The sequence below is a fragment of the Opisthocomus hoazin genome, chromosome 9, assembly GCF_030867145.1.
Source record: "Opisthocomus hoazin isolate bOpiHoa1 chromosome 9, bOpiHoa1.hap1, whole genome shotgun sequence".
Lineage (NCBI taxonomy): Eukaryota > Metazoa > Chordata > Aves > Opisthocomiformes > Opisthocomidae > Opisthocomus > Opisthocomus hoazin.
Window position 1 is genome coordinate 29,123,790 of NC_134422.1, and position 22,181 is coordinate 29,145,970.

The window sequence follows — 22,181 nt, forward strand, 5'->3', positions numbered from 1 at the left end:
TCCAAGAGAGGAAGAGAAGGTGCACCTCATTTAAAACACAGGTGTTTTTAAAGATCTCTGCACATCCAACCATGAAACAGATTATTGGCAGTGGTATCCTCAAAGACTTGCTTTGTGCTATCCCATGGGAAGTTACCCAGATTTGTCTGGGCATAAGCTTTTAGAATTGGAGTTGTAGTCCATAAAGTCTCAGTGAAGTCTGAAACATCACAATTAAAAAAACCTCAAGGCTGCATCCTCTCACAGAGCACTGCCCAGCCCTTCAACTGCACACTACTAACCTTGAACAAAAGGTTGGCCAAGTTTGAGAACGCTTGGGTCCATGGTGGGACAGTACAGCAGCCTTCTTGAAATTGCAATGCCTGGCTGCTGCACAGCATATTGGAGCCAGACACGGGAAGCGAGAATCTGGAGCTATTACTCTGTGCTCTCAAGTGGCCAATCCTCCTCCTGGAACTTGTGCAACTCCATTTCACTGCAGGCAACTGGAATTTCCTAACTCTAAATGTTCAACTTTGTAACTTTAAAAAAAAAAGGCAACCAACCAATCAGGACTAAAAACAGTAAATATATATACACTAATTTAGAGTAAGTATTTCTTAACTATTAGGGAACCCAGTTCTGGGAGTTAAAAGTCTAAACCTATCAAAATTCACTGCAATTTAAGAAACATGTCTGTGGACGTTTCAAATTAAGAAACTACTGCACCATGTGTATGAGGTGCACTATTTGCTAGTCCATACACCTCCCAGGTCAGGTTGTGACAGTTCCCTGTCGAACACAAGTTCCTTGGGACACAGCAGGACAGAAATAATTACACAAGCTAGTAAACATTTCAGTTGAAGCTTAGTTTCACTACTGGTTTTAAGAAATTTAAGACTCAGCTGCCACAACAAAGAGGCAGTCCTGACCTTCCCCCAACCATGTGCTCTCACATCTACTGCTTGGACAGCAGTAATTTTAACCATGTGGTCCAGTGGATCAATGAACAACTAATTCAGAAGGATTATTTTTCAGGGAGAACACAAGCTGATTCAAATCACTAGGCAGCTGCACAGATCACTAGTGCCGATACAACATGGGGCAAGACTGCCCAATTCAGCAGTAGCATGGACCTAAATTAGCATAACTCAAATATGAAATCCCAGACAAAGTTTGTTTGGAGGGAGGAGGTATCAAGCAGCAGAGTTTTCAAAAAAGAAACAAAACAGGAAAAAAAATAAGCTGGAGTATAATTTCATGGAAAATGGTTGTCTGATAGATCTAAAAAGAGATGCATTAAGTGGAAGACTGAAAGAATGAAGGGGAAAAAACTCCCCAAACTTTAGTTAAGATTAATTCATGCATAATTGCATCAGAGAAAGACTATCAGATACTTCATCCTGTGAAGGGCTCTACCTGCAGCACAGAAAACAAGACAAAGCAGCCAAGAAACTTAAGGAATAAAAGTACACATAGCTTTAATTGGCTTTGTTTGAATCTGCTGCTTTTTACCCTAAGTACTAACTCTTATTCAAGTAACATTTGCTTATATGTCTGTTGACTACTAAACTATGAATCAGTCCTCAAAAAAAAAGACCACAGACATCAAATCATCCAAAGATCAATCACTAGAAGAAAAAGGTTATACACAGCTGGGCAGTTAAAAGTCACAAATTCACCCTTCTGGTTAAAAGCAGATAAACCATATGAAAAAAATCAAACCTGCATTCATAAAGCAAACCACTGATGTGGCTGGTCTAAAATACTGAATAACTTTTACAAACATGAGACTAATAAATGTCCAACACAGGAAACTAACCAAGGCCGTAAATTTGGTTAACTAAAAATTAAGACTTTTCTTTGTATTTGCAGACAACTTTTATTATACTGTAACAGACTAAACACTAACCAGCATGTGTAGAACTGACAACTAAAAGGCCAGTTCACAGTTGTTTCTTCAGAACATGAAGTCTCATTTTTTGGGTTCAAACTCCTTTACAAACCTCACAAACCCCAGTTTTCATCCTATAAGTCAGAAGTATATGCAACTGAAGGAAACCACATAAATTCTTTTCTCCTCTTTTAAGTTTAATGTTCCACAATTGGCTGCTGTGTTCTTAATTTTTGTCATCTGTTCCAAATTTGATTTTTGGCAATCTGAAGTAAGGACAAACAAGTAATCTGTTGCTAATTTCCTACAGATGTAGTATTTCTTTAATTTAATTAGATGCTGCAGAAAAAGTAAAAGAATTTGTCTTGGTTTTAAGTGGACTGGTATATCTACAAAGAAACTGGCTGTCTTAAAAGCTCCATTAATTAATCACAACTTGTGGAGTAATATCTTCACTAGAAACTGCCACCAAAACATATAACTCCCTGCAGTGCTTTTGAAAAAATTTGGTAACTTTACAAGGCAAGAATTCTCCTTTCTCAACCCAGGTCTAGTGATTTGGTCCAAGACTGCTTCTTCCGAGAGGTACATTGCCTAGATTTACTTGGTCATTGACCTATGGTATTTTGTCTCTTGCAGATGAATCTGGTATGAGTTCCAATCTCTGAGCAACAACCGTTTTCTTAGCTTGTCTGTATCAATGATATAATTTTTTCCTCAATAAATCCTACCATAAACACAAGTATTTTTCTAACATGCTGTGAAGCCGACATGAAAGCAGTGAGATTTATTTTAAAATGTGGTTATTTACACAGCACCCATTCAAACTGTTTTACAACTGATGATTAGAATTCTCTATCACAGACTTCAACATGTATAAAGACGCAGGAGGAGAAGCTAAAAGGACAAGAAAGGTCCCCGGACTGCAGACAGCTTCCATCAGCCACAGCAGCTGCTCTGCTGTTAGCATTACTAATCAAAACGGCACATGTACATACACACACAGAAGTCTAACCATTTTAACAGGGTACGAGCTCAGATGACTACCACTGTCACCAGCTAACATTCTCTTTCTTGTAATAGGCAAGAGTCTACTGCAACTGGAAAGCAAAGGCTGATGAACCTTGAACTGTGTGCCTTCATCTCAGAAGAACAGCTGGGGAACAGAAACTATCAAGTGTTTGGTATCTCCAGAACACCACAATCGAAGAAAGGACAAGCACACTACAGGCAAATTTTAACTGATGTAGTGTGACTCTGCTGGAGACAAGTCATCTCACTACTGCCACACGCAAGGGGCTACCAGGAAAGTTTCTGGAGAAGCAGTTTTAACTGCAGATAAATGCATTTGGCATAGCAGAGTTTAAGTCATTCAATTGCCTGTCCACAAAAGACTCCAACATCACAGAACAACCAGAAAGAACAGAATTCAGGCATAGACAATGCCTTTTGTGTTCATATTTAAGGTAACAAAAAATACCCTAACTGCAATTTCTGAGTTGATACGAGCTTTGCCAGCCAGCTGTGTCAAACAAGACACGAATCATACTGTCCAGCTTCCTGTTCCTTCCAGAGAGGGAATTTTTAAGCTTATTCATCAGTGTGAGGCAAAATTGACAGGCAATCTCAGAAGATAAACATATTCTTACATGTTTTATAGTTCCTGCTACACTTTAATTAGTGTCCTTCTATGTGGAAAGAAGTTACAGGGTAAATTTTAAATTCATGGCTATGAAAAACTGTATTCACTCATCGGAGAATCAAGATTTACCAATACAAGGAAAATGTTTAGGTTCTCATTTCCCTTTCACCTATTTTAAATGTACATACCCCAATTATTAAAAGCTACCATTCCATGCATGTATTTTAAACTTTTAGAATGTCTCCCTTGGATTCAAATTCAAAATTCTTAAAAAAAAAAAAAAAAAAAATCCTTTCCCATCACTTCCTTTGTAGATTTCACAAGTATAACGGGGAAAAAAAATATTAGATGCTAGTTTTGCAAACATTGGGGAGAGTGTATTAGTAATCTTTGGGTTCTAGTGCATCATATGACAAAAATTGTTTTACTATCATGTATAAACTTCATGATGAATAGCCAAGCACATTTGGTTACCAAAATACATAAGTATTGTTTATAATTCATAAACTGATATGTTTATCTCAGAGGATGTTTTGAAAGCCTCCAAAAATCTGGCAAGTGAAGAGTCATTTTGCATGTATTTCAAGAACATCTGAAAACTGGACGGCTCACACTTCTTATGGCAACAAAATTGGAAGCCAAAGTAATGCTTCAAGATGATAGATATGCATAGTTTTCTTTTATTGTTGACTTATTAAAAAACACTTTGTGATTAATAATTGGAAAAAAAGAAAGAGGAAGATATGGTCTAATTTTGTTTCAGATTAAGTCTTTCCATTACCTGTTTTCAGCTTAGGAAAAGGATAACTGGAAACACTCCAGAATACAGTTTGTGTACAAAACTAAAGACATACTAGAACTGGCAGAAAATGAAAATACTTTTATTTTTTAAGAGTCTTTAGAAGAAACTCAAAACAAACGTCTGTCACACCTTGTTTGTTGCGTATCTGTGACTACTCTCACAAATCAGAGACTTAACGTCCTTAGCATCTGCTAACCATACAAAACATGGAACATACGGAAAACTACTCAAATCTTAAGCTCCCAAAATACAAGAGCCAATAACGCTCTATTCCTCCAAGACCTAAAATAGACCACAACTGTTATTTAAATCACCTAGAAATAGTATGTGAGGTTCAGCAATCCAACCCTATTTTAAGACACTGTTGCCCATCAATGGGTTGATTTCTCCACATACAGGAACAGTTAACTGCATTTTCATACGGTGTAACACTTGGTAATCACACATAAAACATGACCTACAATAATCATCTATGGGTAGAAAAGCTTCTGCCACTGCGTAGGAAGTATTATTTTAGTGATAGCATGTCCATACAAGAACCAAAGCAAAATTGCTACGGAACACAAACTTTGTCTTTCCTGACATCCACTTCAAGTTTTCCACTTTATCCCCCAGGAGTTATTAGCCAATACAGATTTGTCTATGTATGCTGAGCTTACATTACAACCACTACTAATTGTCAGGCCCAAAGCACCCTTGTTTTCCCTGAAAGAAATGTTAATGTTTACTGTATTACTGCTGCCTTCTCTGCCAAGTGAAGCAAAGAACCTGCAGTTTTAATGCACTGGCAAGTCCACGTCATGATTTTCACCTCTTATACATCAGGTCTAAAACTACAATGAATTTAAATAAAAGCTAAAAAAAACCCCAAAACAACAACTGCTGTAGCATTACCAACTGCTAAATTATGCATCACTTTCATATGTAAGTCAGAATCTCTCAGTTGTGCAAACTGGGTTACAAACTTAAAAAACTCCACCATGCTAGGGTGGGGGGGCTGGCGGTGTTGTACTGTGCCAGACCAGATGGCAGACTTCCAACTTACCTGCAGCCTCTTCACTGACTATATGCAAGGCAGTAACAATGTCCGTGAATGGTCCCTTTCACCGGTCAGGCATAACTAGCTACGCTACCACGATCAGCACAGTTCTCTATTCTCTCCCCACTACTTTCTTCTTCTATCGCTCTAGCACAGCTCACTGAAAATAGAGACAATTTCTTGGTGGCAGAGGGACTGAAGGAAGAAGGAAAAAAATAACATGGGTGGGTGGAGGGAACAAGTTAGTCATATAGTCATCACTTCCCCTGTAACTCATGCTATTGCATCACTCCTTCGGTCTACATTCAAGTAAAGTAAAGAAACCAAGATGTAAAATGTATGCCACCCATTACACAACTAAAAGCACAGAGGACACGTAACCTACCAATTCAAGGAACTGGAACCTGTTCAAGCAAGGATTTGAGAAATAATTTTGTGAAAGACAAATTTCAATTTAGCAAAAATTATAGGGGGCTGGCGTGGTGTGGAAACAACTTTTCGTATTCAACAATGCTTAGAGGAGACTGAAGACAATAACGTAAGTGCAGACAGACAACACCTATCACCAATACAAGATCTCGAGATTGCAAAGCAATAGTCTTTGAAGACACTCATGTTCACAGCATCCAAAGAGACAATGTTAAGAATTGTTATGATAGGGAGAAAAATATACAAATCACAATGACAACTAATAAAACCATGATTTTAGACAATCCAGGGAATTCCAGGCAACTCTCCTGAAACTGGCATAGAGACGAATTCAGAATGAGAACAAGGATGGTCCTGGCCAACAGGACCACAAAGACTTATCTTCTGTCATGATGCTGATCTATCTTCAGCCCCAGGAAGTTCCTACAACACTGACTGCTAGGAGGAAGAGAAAGACAATGACACTAAGGTGCCTGTCCAATTCCTCAAGCAAAAATCTTTGATTAATCTACTACTACCAATGGGCGTATTCCTGCTCTTCCTTCCAGCCTCCATTTCTTGGCTCCAATCTCCCTACTGCACACCAGCACACATCCGATCCCTCTGAGCCTGTGCTATTCACGCAAGTAACAGAATGAGTCCCAAATAGAAGTGGGAAGTTTTGGTATGTCAAGTACTACTAAAAGCCAAAAAAAATTTCTTTTACAGGATTTCCCTACATTTCCAGGCCAGAGAGCTCTTCAACAGACAGCAGAATTATTCTTATAAGACAGAATACTGAAGTTAGTAATTGCAAAGATTAATTTCCTTTTTCAGACAAGCATTTCCTCATACCAAAACAGTCCTCTGTTTTACTTAGTTTTATTGGAATCACAAGAGGAAGCGCATAACATCAAGCTGCTGAAGAAAGGATGACTTTTTAAAGTACCTATACTGCCTGGAGAGGAGAGAAAGGATCGGTCAAAAGGGCAGTGCTGCCAAGTCACTGACCTCTTTTGTGAGAGTCACAGCAGCAAAGAAAAATTTTAAAGGTCAGCTCAACTACAGAGAGTCTCAATGAAGACAGGTAAAAAGAAAAGAGCTAACCTGAAGCACTATGAGAATATCAAATCTCAAAACAGGTCTGCTACAGCCGTGAAGTAATAGCCTCTCCCACTTTCTGCACTAAAAAAAACTGGGTTTATTTCCCTAAATGGGCACTCGGTCTTCTTCAAACGCTACTTCATCAGAGGGATGTCTGCTATTAGAAACAGCATCGAGTCAACTCTGTGGGTGGAAGGGTAGAATTCAGCCCTACTATGAAGAGGTGTTTTGGTTCATAACCTGGTCATAAAGACTAATAAGCCCCTAAACAGTAATTTTCAGGCACTAAATCAATGAAAAAGAAAATACGCCTCTTTGTTAGTATCCAATGATTCTACCAATGTCAGTATCCAATGATTCTACCAAAGAATCTTGGAGTTTCTGCCCATTTATAAGGTGAATTTCATTGAAAAACCACCACCACAGAATCTGTCAAAGTCCACAGAAAGGTGATTTTCCCCTTTTCCATTCACCAGTGATGAGGAAAAAAAAAAAAGCTGCTTCACAGTAAGAAGTCCCATCACTTAAGAGTTATAATACTGAAAAGTCGAATACTGATTCTGTAAACTTGGGGAAATTTTCTCAGAGTTGGAACCCCTCCCTCAGACTATTGACATTAAAGATAAAGCAAAACCAAAGCAACACTTAATGAGTCTAGAGTTTCTGCTCTCAAATTACCAACACTTTCTGATTACCTCCTTCAAAGGAATCATTCTCATCAACTTATCTGCGCAGAGAAACAATAGCCACATTGTTATGAGAAGCAATCACCGGGTTTACAAAGGCAGCTTTCGCATGTCTTTGTGAGGAAAGCTTTCGGGGGTGATTTTGAGCCTTGCAATCAGTGGCCAAGAGCTGAGAAAGCAACTGAGAAAGCAACTGCAACACTTGCAGCAACATAGATTAGCTTCCTGTGAAGACAAAGCAACTTCTTGACCTCTGTCTCTTGATTCACCAACGTCAAATCACTTAAGCGCAGCAGGTGGTTTGTGATTACTCATGCCATGGGAAGAACTGAAAAATCTGGGAGACAAGCAGGACAATCTTACTGACACCTCAAGCATATCACTCCTGAAATCAGAGCCTAAGATCTAGAGGGAGACCAGCAAAATCAACTGCAGAAAACATCCTGCATTTTTAAAAAATAAGAAATGCAAAATTAAAGTTTTTCTTGTGCTATGCAAGTTACACGAGCAATTCTGATGAAGAAGATTCAAGTAAATCATCTTTGTAGCCTGAGGTGAGACAAAAATGCAATACTGCCTTTCTACATAAAAAAGATATCAGCATGCGTAACAGTCAGAGATCCAAAAAACTAAAAATAAGTCTTGTCATACCACAGCAAGAAAATGATTGACAAAACCAACAATATAACCAATGCTTGTCATAGGCTGACTCCAACACTTAGGCCCAACGCAAAGGTTTGCATTTTCACTTTCTAAAGAGAAAAAGACACATTTCTACCTACCTCTGGTTTGCTTCGCTCCATACAAATCTCCAACAAAAATATACTGAACACCAACTTTTTACACAGTTTACCTAAACTGTCACTCATACATTTCTCAGCATTTTAAATAAAGATTTCAATCTAAGCGTGACCTTGATGAGCTGATCATTAGACTGACCAGCCCGCATCATTCACTCTTTCCATCAGATACACTTTTGCTGCAGATGAGTAGAGGCATGCTTTCAGTGCAGCTCATTCAAAATAGTATTGATTTAGAATAAACTTAGCTTGTTCCAGTTTTCTCATATAAAAGAGAACATGCATATTAGTACAACTGACTTCTGAACAGCCAAGATTTCTGTTTCAGAGAATATTTCTACAAGACAGCTTACAGTTTAAGTTCTCTAAATTCACCGGAACATTTTCCCCATTTCCAGTACTTTCAACATTCCCCAAACTGGCTGTGTTTTTACTGAAAAGTTTCCTCTCTGGCTAAGCGACACCGAGGCACCAAAATCCCAAAGGAAGATCAGCTATTGCTCTGTCCCAGCCCAGTTGTTTTTCTGTGTTGTGCGCTGCTTCAAAAAGTTCTCCCTGTCATACATCAAACAAGATTAAGTAGCAGCAAATTACTGGCATAGTATAGCTCCAGATAGGCACTCATAAACTGCTCCATGTGTTTCAGGTCTTAAGTGTACTGTAACAGGAATGTAGTCTTGTCAGTTCTACTTTCTTTCTTCCACAGTTGTGAGCTCCTCAGATTTAAATTAAAGGGAATACATGAGATTTACTTAGAATAAAAACATTAACTATAACACATTAAAATCCATGACTGGTTTAGGAGGAGGAGGAAGAGATTGGGAAAGCCCTTAAAAAAAACAAAACTAGTACACATTCTTAAAAAAGATACCTTGCAGACAGAACAAAAACAGGGAAAGATGTAGCCATGCAGTCCATGCAAAAGCAATCTTTAATCAACCCACCACTCTGAAGATGTTCAGCTAGGAGTGTGAGCATGGGGGGTAGGGGGGTGGGGGGAGGAGTCTGAAGAAAAAAAGCCCAAACCAAAATCTTGAATTAATGACACTACCTCAGTGACTGGTTGCCCCTGCGATGTCAAGTCCAGCTCCTGAGGTCTTGTCACCTTATCGATATCCAAGGAGTCCATGCTGGAAGCTGCAGAGGTTATGCTGGAACAGGAGGAGTTACTGATTGAGCGCACCTCGGCATCACTCACTGTGCCAGCAGATGCTGTCCTCCTGTGCTGAGCAGTAACTACTGGTTTGGTGTCTTCTGCAACAGACTGTTGGGCTGCCTCATCCATGCTCAAAGAAGCCTTCTCTAACTGTGCAGTGATGTCGTCCAAAGATACGTTGCCATGTGATAGTTTAGTCACCTTACCAGATGAGGAGGATAATCCTTTCATGGTGCTGTGCTTAGTAGAAGGTCGGCTAGCAGGTGGTTTCTGAGCTTTGGATTCTGTGGCAAGGCATTTCACTGCAGCATTGTTTGCTGAATGAGACCCAATGCTGCTGAGCTCCTGCTCTATGGAACAGAGATCAGCCATGAGGGCATCCAGATCCACAGTCTCCCCCTGATTCAGGGCTTCTGCAACAAACAAGAGTTTTCAGTATGTGCAGAGTTACTTCATTTGTCTGCGTAACTCTTCACTTTGTGTTATCAAATTTTACAGTTATTGTAAGGGAGCAAAGGAAGCTGTATTTTCTTTTCCGTATGTATTGCAAAATCTCTGCTTACTGCTAAGCAGAAATTTATTTGCACTACTACTCTTGACCAGTCTAAGAGCAACTAAAAAAAACCAATTATGTAGGTCAAATCCATTTGCTGACAGAAGAAACCTATTAATGCTCAGTTGCATTCTGAAAAGTTTAAACTGCTGTCCTGTGAACAGAATCTAAAAACACATTTGTATAATATCATGCCTCAATTTATAAAAGAAGTGTAGGTGTTTTGCTAAGCATTTTCTACTAAAGCAATGCAAGGTATGTAACACTGCTTTAAAAAACCCCACAAAACACTATACACATACTCAAGTCTTTAAATTTATGCTTCCTGTATTACAACCTGGGGAAGCTAATTTAAGACAAGGAAAAATATGATTTTTTGTTTAACATGAAAGCATTCTATAGCTATATTCCTGCATCCTGTCCCATGAAGCAAGATGCATTTTCTTCCCGTTTAACAGACATATGAATTCATTCTTTCATGAGATCAGATCCCAGAACGTGTCTTTCTGTACAAATGCTAGACTACAATTCTCAGATACTATGTGCTGCAAAACAATACTGCTTTATGACACTCGAAATTCCATGCCATCAAACCGCAATGCCTTCAGCAAACATGTCCTCATTTCAGTTAGAAGTGTATTTAAGTGTTCTTGTATTTTACAATGTGTTCATTTATAGCTGGAACAGGTTTTTTCCAAATAATAATAAACTAATACTTGAGGGGGTAAATAATTCAACAAACCATTTAAATTGTACATGGAGAAGCGATACGAGAAGTTGGCAAGATTGGTTTCCTGACGGAGAGGTGATCTCTTCACCGGTGCCACAGGCTTGTCTGTATCCAAACTCTGAAAAAGACAAAAAAAAGCAGCTTTTTTCAGGTTTTAGACTGAAAAAATACGTCACCATAACACAGAGATTTAGCTTCAGATATTCAGCGGAGAAAACATCTTAAACACATTCTGGGTTTTTTTAGAATCAAAAGGACCAAATCATATTCCAAATGCATTTTTAAGTGGTCTTACAATACTAGCTCATTCTGCAACACAGACAGCTGGCTTAATTGTAACAACTCCTCCACAGCAAATTACAAAAGTATCTAATGCATTCAAACTGTGTAACCCTCTCTAAGAAATGCATCATTAGCTTATGAGTGTAATCATGACATAAGCACACAAAAGCATTCAATGAAGAATTCTATTTTATTAAAAGAGATTTTAAATTGGCTAAATTCAGACATTTTTCTCAATAAAACTTTCTGTGAAAAATTTTGAAGTCTGAAAGCAAATCCCACCCAGTTTATGTAGGATAAATTTTTTTAGAAATAACTAAAATAGGTTTAAAAAAAAAGGAAAAGAGACAAGACATTTTTCTACCCAATAAATTGAATTTTTCTGTTACGAAGGCTAATATGGGCATATTATAATAAGTATCAGCTTTTTTGTAAGTAGCAAGCAGTAGGGCAGTATGATCCAGCTGGTGACCCAAGAGGTGCATGACAGCGTCTGGGGCTGCTGCCCCCGGAATGATAAGTATTATACGGGGAATCTAGCTCTTGCTGTCGCTGAGGCTTGGCAGGCATGTAGAGGGTTTGAATTTAAGCAATGCTTGTACTGATAAAGCTTTCCTGAAGATATGCTTCTCTGAAAGAAAAGCATCTTCTAGCTCCAACAGAACAAAATTTCTCACCTAAGGTTTTTACTTCCATTTTCTACACCTTTACCCAAGCCTTTGCTAAAATTCAAATGCACTATTCCCCCCCCACCTCCAATATTTATTTTTGCTGAACTTCCTTCCCTCCTCAATTTGGCTTGAATGCCAAAAAAAAAAAAAAAAAAAAAAAAAACAAAAAAACCAACACTTTAATAGAAAGTCAAACACCACTTAATGAGGAGAAGGCACTGATGCAGCTTTGTCTTCTGTCAGGTGGAAAAAACCTCACGTCTAGCACCTCTGATGGAGCATTGTCCCACACAGAATAGCTGAACATCCTCCCCTCCTCTCCCCCCCCCAATCTATCTATAACCCTACAGGCAGCAGTGAAACTGGAGACAGAAGAGGCAAGTTAGGGCTCATTCCTTCAGACTGAGCCCATAGACTGCCACAAAAGGCTTCTTGTAAAGCAAAAATATTCTGGTTAAAAGCATCTAAAATGTGTTACTGAGTTTCATAATCATTAGGTTATTTCACATCCTTGGAAACACATGTGATATCCCCTCACGATTATCAGAGCACATTCTCCATAAGACATTAGGACATCAAACTAGCAGTTTGGGGAACTGCTGAAAACTGCAACAGCACCAAACAGCTTAGTTCTGAATGACATGAGAAGCAAGGTAAGACTTTCTTCATTTGACTTGCACTATACAGCAGGATAACTACAACAGGATAAATGTTAATGCATTCTGCATCAGCACCAAACACTGCTCATGTGTGCTGCAAATTTTGTGACTACATTTTCTAATGCTTTTATTAGACCAACAGTTAAAGAGGGCAAAGGGAATTCAAATCATCTCATGGGCATCTTAACAATTACAAATCTTTTAAAGAGCACTTCCATCTGGAAAGGAATCTGGGTCTTACTTTCATTCCCCCCCAAAATGAACATTTAGGAGACCTAAAAAGGAAGTTAAAAGTTCCAGGAACTTAGGGACCAAAAACCTTTCCTCCTATCCAACTGACAAATAGCAACAAATGCTGAGACTACCGGAGAACGCATGTTGGAGCTCATTAGCTCTAATCACTCCCCTTTACTGGGACTTTATTGGGACAGCTGCATCAAGACATAATTATTTTCCAAACAAATGAACTGAGACATGACTAACTGTGTTAACTGTATGAAGTCATTCAAAGTTTTAGGGGAAATGTCATTTCCCAGTAGTGGCAAAAGACAGAAGGGCAACTGCCAGGCCATGTTGCAGACTGCATTGTTGTACAACAATATGACAGTGAGACACAAATAATGTGGACACTCCCCCTAACATCTGTTCGTAGGTTTTAAGAATTTTGTATGGATCAGCACACAAATTGAGACATCACCTAAAAATCTGTATGTCAATAATGTAGCTGTAAGCCCCAAGCAAAGTATGCTTATATCTCTAAGCTGCTCATACCTGAAAAAAACAAGGCAGCGAACAAAAGGTCTAAGACCAATTACCCATTGTGCTCCTCTGTGAAGATCTTCACTTGAGGTAATTTGCAGAGCCCATGCCTTCAAAAAGGCTCCCAATTACCACTAAAAATCCTTCACAGGAAGTTAAAAAAACAACAAGAATTACGATATACAGATTTATTTCACACTGTCTTCCATTCATCTCAAAAGGCAAGATTCTTTATTGCCCTGCATGCACAAGTTCAGGAAAAAAAAAATCATTTTCCCCTAGAGTGCTATCTACATGTAGATCTTGCAGGCAGAGATTTAACCAGAAGATAACAGAGATAAGCCTGAAATTTAAATGCTGTCACGTGATCGGGGAGAGCAGTGGATGTCGTCTAAATGTGGGCTAGATGAGTGGTCAGCGAGGTGGATAGAGAACTGGCTGAATGGCCGAGCTCAGAGGGCTGTGGTCAGCAGCGCAGAGTCTGGTTGGAGACCTGTAGCTCGTGGTGTTGCCTAGGGGTCAGCACTCAGCCCAGTCTTGTTCAACCTACTGATCAACGACCTGGCAGAAGGGACAGAGTGTATTCTCAGCAAGTTCGCTGATGACATCAAACTGGGAGGAGTGGTGGATACACCAGAAGGCTGTGCTGCCTGCCATTCAGTGAGACCTGGACAGGCTGGAGAGTTAGGCAGAGAGGAACCTGATGAAGTTCAACAAAGACAAGTGCAGGGTCCTGCACCTGGGGAGGAACAACCCCATGCACCAGTACAGGCTTGGGGCAGACCTGCTGGAGAGCAGCTCTGTGGAGAGGGACCTGGGTGTCCTGGTGGATGACAGGTTAACCATGAGCCAGCAGTGTGCCCTGGTTGCCAAGAAAGCTAATAGGATCCTGGGGTGCATTAAGAGGAGTGTAGCCAGCAGGTCAAGGGAGGTTCTCCTCCCCCTCTACACTGCCCTGGTGAGGCCTCATCTGGAGTACTCTGACCAGTTCTGGGCTCCCCAGTTCAAGAAAGATGAGGAGCTACTGGAGAGAGTCCAGCGGAGGGCTACGAGGATGATGAGGGGACTGGAGCATCTCTCCTACGAGGAAAGGCTGAGGGAGCTGGGCTTGTTCAGCCTGAAGAAGAGAAGGCTGAGAGGGACCTTATAAATGCTTATAAATATCTTCAGGGTGGGTGTTAAGAGGATGGGGCCAGACTCTTTTCAGTGGTGCCCAGTGACAGGACAAGGGCCAATGGGCACAAATTGAAGCATAGAAGTTCCATCTGAACATGAAGAAGAATTTCTTCACTCTGAGGGTGATAGAGCACTGAAATAGGTTGCCCAGATGGGCTGCGGAGTCTCCTTCTCTGGAGATACTCAAAACCTGCCTGGATGAGGTCCTGTGCAGCCTGCTGTAGGTGACCCTACTTTGGCAGGGGGGTTGGACTAGATGATCTCCAGAGGTCCCTTCCAACCCCTACCATTCTGTGATTAGCTCAATTTTCCTTCAGTCTTTGGGTAAGATGAAGATGAGAAAAGCTGCCTCTTCTCTAGCTTACTGAAACTTGAAGTATCATAGCTTTGCTTAAGTCTAAGTGACAGAGAGGGAGAAGATTAAACAGGTTATTCAGGAGACCCAACTCACACAGCTGAAAAACAACCATAGCAGGCAGTCACAGAGAAATGGCTTATCACCCCAGGAGTCTGGCATACCATGCAAAACACAAGATCTGCTTGTGAAGAAAAGGAAAAGCACTAGAAGGAAGGAAGTGAGAAATGTCCTATCAGCTGCCTCTGATGCAGGAAGAGTACACTGGAATAATGGTGAGTTCTCTAGAATGTATCAGGGCACCTCACCACGTCATCAGCAGCAACATTCACAATTTCTTGCTCCTTATTGCTGTTCAGGTGCAAGAAATAAGTGCTGTCATAGCTGCACAATGTCGAACCATATGTTTGGAGATACAGCCTACCTCTAGCCAGCTAAAGTCAGTGTTTCTCTATGTATGAGGACAAAATACCAATGTCATAGTTGTCAGAAGGAATCATACCCTTTGGGAAAGGTGAAACTCAAAGGCTGTGAAAAATGAATTTACTAACTTTGAGATGGGGAAAACAAGCCAATTTAGAAACCTTTAAAGAATACTGAGCTGGTCACGTGTTACAGTCTATCTTGCTGCAAGTGGACACGATAAGCAGTTGGCATCCAACTGAAAACAAACATGTAATAAAGAATTATTCTGTGAGATGGTCGAAACCTTCCTAACCTGTGTGAGTTTGTCCAGTTCCCCCAGCCAGGCCCCAAACATCTTGTCCAGATCCTGATCTTCCTTATCACTATCTTCTTCTGCACCATGGTCAAGTTCTTCATCTGATAATTGCTCCATCTGAAAAAAATAGAAGTTTGATACTCAAACTGTATCAGTATCTAAGAAAACCAGTGTCAGCTACTAAGTTTCTGAAAAAGTGTTCTGAAGTCAAAGCACATGTCTGTCCATAAGCTTTATAAAAACTGCATACATTCACAGTTTATTACCCTGCTCACAAGTAAAGAGTTAGTGTGAAAGCTGCAATGGATAATTACAAAGCCATTCTTGCAGCTCACTCTCGTCAGAACCATGCAGAAAAAGATAAAGAACAGAGTCCACAATATTTATTACACCATTAGGTATTATTTCATGGTAGCTTTGCACGTGCATTCATTACTAGCTATTGACAACAAAGTCTATTGACTTTACATTACACAATTCAACTCTTGTCCAAGGAATTCAGCTGACCATAGTTAAGCAACACCATTCAACCCACAGGAAGTGCAGTCTCACTGCACTCCAAATAGCTGACTCCACACATCTGTAAACAGAAATGCTTAAACAGGCCACAGAGAATGCCAGCAATACGTCCCATGAGACAGTTTAAATCTTGGACACTGTCCAGATGACTTCAGTGATACTGCACAATTTTTACCCAACAAAGAAACTTCTCCCTGGAAGCAAAGAGTCACCATTACAGCTATCAGACCCTCCTTCATTCAACAAATTTGAGTGACCAAGATAAACACTAAAGGTTCTCCAAAGGTTATCTGTTATCACCTCAAAGGAAATTAACTTTTTGTTAAACAAGCCTCTGTTCTCTTCCCCAAACAAGTCCTCCAAGCCCCTTATACGGAGGTAAGACATACATGCCTACCTTGGTACATCCACACTGTTAAACCCAGCATCTGGATCAGAAAGAGAACTTACAGACTTGGGGGGAAAACAACATAGGCAACAATTTGAGAGTGACTAGGCACTACAGAAGAATAAATCCCAGAGATACGCTATAGAACGTTCAGCGAAATGTGAGAACAGATCACCACCAAGAGCTACACAAAAAATTAACTGTGTGCTGTACAGCTTGATCTGGTTGAGCCATGGGTTACGTAACAATTTGCTACACAGCTTTCTGCAAGCACCAGTTTGAGTTTCGTAGATTTAAAAGCAAACTTGCTAAATGCTAGTCTTCAGAAAAAGACATCTTGGTCTGAAAGATGTTGCAGAGTTGAACTCATGAAAGATGTTACAAAAAATGATAAAGGTGATCTTGGAGAAAAACTGTTCAATCTGGTTTTGATTTTATATGACAACACTTTATGCAAAAAATCTCTATGATTTAAAAATAGCCTTTTGTTCTACTTATATATTGCTTATATTATACTTTGTCGCGAAAAAATAATCAGGTAATAAGAGACTTCAGGAGTGATATACAATTCTGAGGTCATTAGAAGCCAGTGCCTCCCACCAATGCAAGATACTGCCATCGAGGTGCTCCAGGCAAAGGTTCTTCAGTCTCCTACTGCGATTTTTACTTTTGTGGGAGAGCACAATGCTCACCTTAAAAGGGGCAGTAATATTAAAGCTAAACTGCCGTGGCATACTGCACCGAGCAATCATTGCACAGATTAAATTCATCATCTGAATCTCATTTCTTCCAACGCTGTTCTGAATCCTGTAAAGTACTTCCAGCACTCCAGGGAAGGGAAGGAAGCTCTTCCTAAAATTTGAAAGTGAAGCCGAAATCCAAAAAATGCCAATATGCTTATGTAATAGAGCTGCATCCTTCCACCAAGACCACACTGGTTTTTACATTCTGCAAGTCAAACACACATGCCTTTCCCTGCAAGATTCCTCTCCATGATGTCACCTGAAAGCCCTCCGACATACAGAAATGGAGACAGCAGGGTAGCAGCAACTCATACTCTACCTGAACTTCTGCAAAATAAACAGAAGCTGGATTCCACTTTCACACCCCTTCAAAGCTTTGCTTTACTACTCCTTAGGCTTTTACATGGACCAGAAATACTGTAAATTCAAGGCAAAACACACTATACTCACAGTGACATGGTCAGGCTGCTGTATCAGTGTTTGCATTTGACAACATAGCATTCCTCAATGTCTCCATACACTTGAAGACACTTCAATTTTTATTTGAAGGCTAAGGGAAGCTATTAAAAGCATGCCTTAGGAAATGTAACTATGAACTGGCAAATTAAATAAATAGAAACTGTGATATAAAACAGACAGAGCTCGGTATTTACAGATACTTCACACTGCTAGCCCTTCCCTCTTTGAGCTGTTTTGCCACTTTACAGTTAGACAGGACTTGTTTCGCAGTGCGTTCATTCTATGGCACTGTTCATAACATCCTTTCACTAAGAGAGAAGCTTGTTCTTTTTACTTGTATTTCTGAGGATCTAAGCTATGGAAAGAAAGCAGCATTCTCAATTTCCTATAAACTGTTGCTTCAGCTATTTTAACTTGGCATCAGAGACACTGCTTTAGTTCCAGTTATGCTGAAGACAGAATTAGCAGCCTAAAGAAAAATTTAACAAGTAAAGCACTGTTGTGTCAGTAAGTCTGGCACTAAACCCTGGAGCATTTGCCAGCTCCCTGCAGTCCCCACCCAAGCTTCCTAACGTCAGCTGCATTCCCTATGAGCCTGTCAACGTTTGCTTGCAAACGGCACACAGAGGATAGTGTCTCACTTCAGAAACGGCTAATATTAACTTGCTAGCTCTGTAAAAGCAATCTCTCTTAGCACAAGCTCCAATACTGGAAGAAGATATCCCAAAGGACATTAATTAAAGGATTAATTCAATAAATTAAGTCAGAGACAAAATGCTCAGATAACAGTTTCTGAACTTTTTGACATAAGAACTCCAAACAGGAACAACTAAAAAAGACGGCACGTTCTAATTAAAAAGCTTGAAATTTTCCTTTTTACAGCCGTTTTCTTTCTCAGTGTTGTTGATCACAGCAAATATGAACCATACTTTAGCAAATCATGACCTAACTAGGAGATATCACAACCTTTCCAGAGATATGACATTTTTATTTATAACAAGAAAGAAAAATGGCGTAAGTTTAAGGGGGGAGGGTTTGGTGGTTTTTGTGTATATTCTGTTTTGTTGGGTTTATTTTTTTTTTTTTAGAAGAAGTCATTTAGAACTAAATTAGATCTAAGAAATGGGAAAGGAGTAACTGTTCCAGTGTGACAACATGAAGTAAGCCACTTACATTCCTAACGCTTTTGCAGGCAGCAGAGTTTAAGTAGCTGTTGCTTCTGCTTAGCTCATACCAGGTGAAGTGCCAAAGTAATTTTAGGATTCAAGTTATTTTTCAACACTTCACATTCTATTCTGTTCAAGTGTATGTCAGAAGAGAACTTTACAAAAATGAGCAGCATCATTCTGGGATACCTAGATAAAACAGGGTACCAACACGGTATAGTCTTCCATACGCAAGTAAGGCTTCCTGCATGAAAGTGTGGTCTATGCACTATTTCATTATCCACTATGGACTGCAGTAGTCAACTTTATCTGTTTGAAATGCTATTTAAACAGGCAGACCCATAATCGCTGTAAGTCAACTGTCTAGTTTCCAGAACAGTTTATTAGGTTTGTTCACCATTAAGTGCATGAAGTATTTGAATACTGTTTTACAAAAAACTACCTAGGCTGTCATTAGAAGTCACCAGTCACAACATTTAATCGTAACCTACTATTTTAATTACACTGTGAGGAAAAAACCTTGCCAATAATTCAAAAAGAAAAAAGAAACATTTACTGTTTCAAGTTGATTCTTATGCAAGCCATTGTACCTTTTAGTAAGCCAGGACAAGCAAGAGATGATGTGGTATCAAAACACATAAGGAAACATGAAAAGCCCAAGAACAATGCTTAAAAAATACCATTTTCACATTTTAAAGAAAGGACACCATCGCAGAATTCTGAAACTAACAAACTGCTGTCATCAGAAAGTAACAGCTGATCTTTGGACAGAGGTGAGCTATAATCGAAAGTGTCTCTCACTGAGACCCCACTCTGCAGAATTGCACTTTGAGACTGTAGTTCCTATTTTAAACCAACCCAGTGCAAGACAACAGGAAATTTTATTATATTAACACTATTTCCTTGCAATGGAAACACTCAGTACTGAAAAAAAGGAGTTGTACAAGAATCAGACTGCAGGATTTGTCTACACCACACTTAAGTAACGATAGAAAGATTATCAGAGAAACAAAAATAGATTTCTGAGTCCAACTGCAAATGCCAATGTGCTTAAAGGGTCAGCAACAAGAATGTGTTTATTCACTATAATTTCAGAAGCACTGTAATAAGCATTTTGAACTAGAGTTGCTTAAGTATGTTCAAAGACAACCAACAGCATAAAACCCCAAAATGAAAACAAACTATCTCTTTCAGGCAACTGATGTTTCCACCCCCAACCTTTCCTACTGTTTAAACACAAGCTTGTACAAGCTCATGTTTGTTACTGAACTAAGGAGTCTCCTCTTAAAAACAACTATGGAATTTGTTAAAGATCTGTTATAGGGATGCAGCAGACAATACACAAACATTCAAAACACCATCAGAACAAGTAACTGGATTTCTGCATTTTAAAATCTAGCCTCGGCAACCAAAAGGAACTACATGGCATACTCTGGTTTGGAAAACATACTCTGTTTGGAAATCAGAGTTTTTCTTCTATTTGTGACCATCCACATGTCATCATGCCAGTATCCATTTCTGTTTAAGAAGCTGTATATGACAGAACACTACAGTAGTATACTGTACAAGCACACCAGCATAGTGTGCACACGTAAATACAGGAGTAAGATTCTAGCAGATTTTCACCTATAATACTTGTTCACCTGACTGCTTAAAGAAATAAGGTTACTTACACAGAAAAAAATTGAAATGCTTTCACAAAACTGACAGCCAAAGCTCACATCTACATTTCTACATATCTTGAATTTCTGGTAAACAACGAAAGGCAGTCTGAGCACATAAATTATTTGTTTCATATCAATACTCTGTCCACATGACAGGGACCAATCAAATCCAGCATGCTTTTCAGTAAAAAATTAGAAAGTCTTCTGCTATAGCTGACACTAACATCCCTCCTTTGAATTAAATACTGCAGCACACTAAGCCAATGATACAGTGCAGATAATTTGCTTATAGTATTTCCATGTTTCTTCTTAATAAGCATAAAGTATTCTGAAATTAACTACTCCTGGAAGAAAGATTTGGAGGGGGATTAGAAAGTTACGGGAAATTCTTTGTGCATTATTCAGTGTCCTATAACTCAGTTTACATTAAGAGTAATCTAGATGAAAACCTGAACAAAAGAGCATTTGTTTTCTTTAGCTTCAAACAGCACAGGTACTAGCTGAATACCTCCCAAGGCCCCTACAGCACACAGACATTCCAACGCCTCTCAAATTCAAACACCGAGGTACAAATCTGTCAGCCAAAAAATTCAAATTCAAAATATTCCAAATAAAAATCTCATCTCAAGTGAAATCCTCCCTCAATGTACTATTTTGAGCCAACTTTGAGGGTTTTTTTTCTTATTTTAAACCATGCTTCAGGCAATAGTTTTCCAGGTTTGTGGTCAGGCAATGCGGTGAAAACACACTGAATGCTTGATAAAAGATAAAGCTTCAGCCGCTTCAGTAAAAGCAAAGAGACCTTTTATAACAAATAACATCACATGTTTCTGAAATTACTCAGGCAATAATTTTAATAAAATTCTGCATTTATGCATTATACAAAGATAACACCTGCTGCCAAATTTAAAAAGCCAAATAATGTCTGTGCACTCTTTTGTACCAGTTTAACAGGCAAACCTATTTATACAATGCAGCTTTAAAATGGAAAATATCGAATCTATACTTTGCACCCATGAAGAGATTCACATACTAGAAGTACTGTGAGTGACCTGATGAGGTTCTGGACAGCAATATCTACCTGCCTCAGTGTAAGATCCAAGAAAGAAATAGTCGCACCTAATCACACACCAACAGATTCAAGATACAATTAAAGTTTATAAAGCATTCATAGTTACTAATGTATTACAAAACTGGGTCACTGGATTATTAAGGAATGTGACAACCTTTGATTCAAGTCTACTACCTGTTTCCTGCCCTTCTTTCCCTCCCTCCCCAATTTACTAAGGATGTTTTCTTTATATGAACACATTTCTGTCAAAATTCAATTGATTTATCCTGTCAAACTCAACTGCATTCCAACGATCAAAGAAGCAAGGGACTCATCATTACTTTAGAAAATTGACTTTATTTAATGCCTTACTTCTTTCTTAAAATTAATTAATTAGTAGCAATTTGGAAATTGGGTTGGCAAAAAGGAACGAACTAATGTTTACGCACATGGTATTCTTTAAGCTGTTCTTCAAAATTAAAACATGGCATTGGGCTTTATCAATGAATCCTCTTCAAACACAGGAAGTCAAGAGCAGAGCATGAAATCTATAAGACCTGTTCAAAGCAACTGGGAGAAGGGAGACAAATAATTACAGAATACATAAAAAAGTTTAAAAACAATGTGCAGTTTGAGCATGTTTCATTTTCAAGTCTTTTACTTCATGTCAGGCAGCTGGTGTGGACTGCAGAATTCTAGTAAGTATGAAAACCAGGCACCCTCACTGTACGGCCTTATTCTTAGGTTTAGCTGGGAGGTGCAACACTGGACAGCC

General features: G+C 39.2%; 1 protein-coding gene across 7 annotated transcripts in view; it reads right to left on the minus strand.

The window, feature by feature from the left end:
- Nucleotides 1-22,181, minus strand: part of RAPH1 (Ras association (RalGDS/AF-6) and pleckstrin homology domains 1) — a 107,354-nt gene that overhangs the window by 49,755 nt on the left and 35,418 nt on the right. For 5 of the 7 annotated variants that reach the window (XM_075429645.1, XM_075429646.1, XM_075429644.1 and 2 more), the window contains exons 2-4: nucleotides 15,414-15,533; nucleotides 10,806-10,911; nucleotides 9,406-9,923 (exon numbers count right to left, since the gene is read on the minus strand). In XM_075429645.1, coding sequence (XP_075285760.1) covers nucleotides 9,406-9,923; nucleotides 10,806-10,911; nucleotides 15,414-15,533 — 744 coding nt within the window. Of the gene's footprint in view, nucleotides 1-9,405; nucleotides 9,924-10,805; nucleotides 10,912-15,413; nucleotides 15,534-21,855; nucleotides 21,915-22,181 lie in introns of those variants that run through there. The other 2 variants (XM_075429643.1, XM_075429649.1) reach the window with 2 other exon arrangements.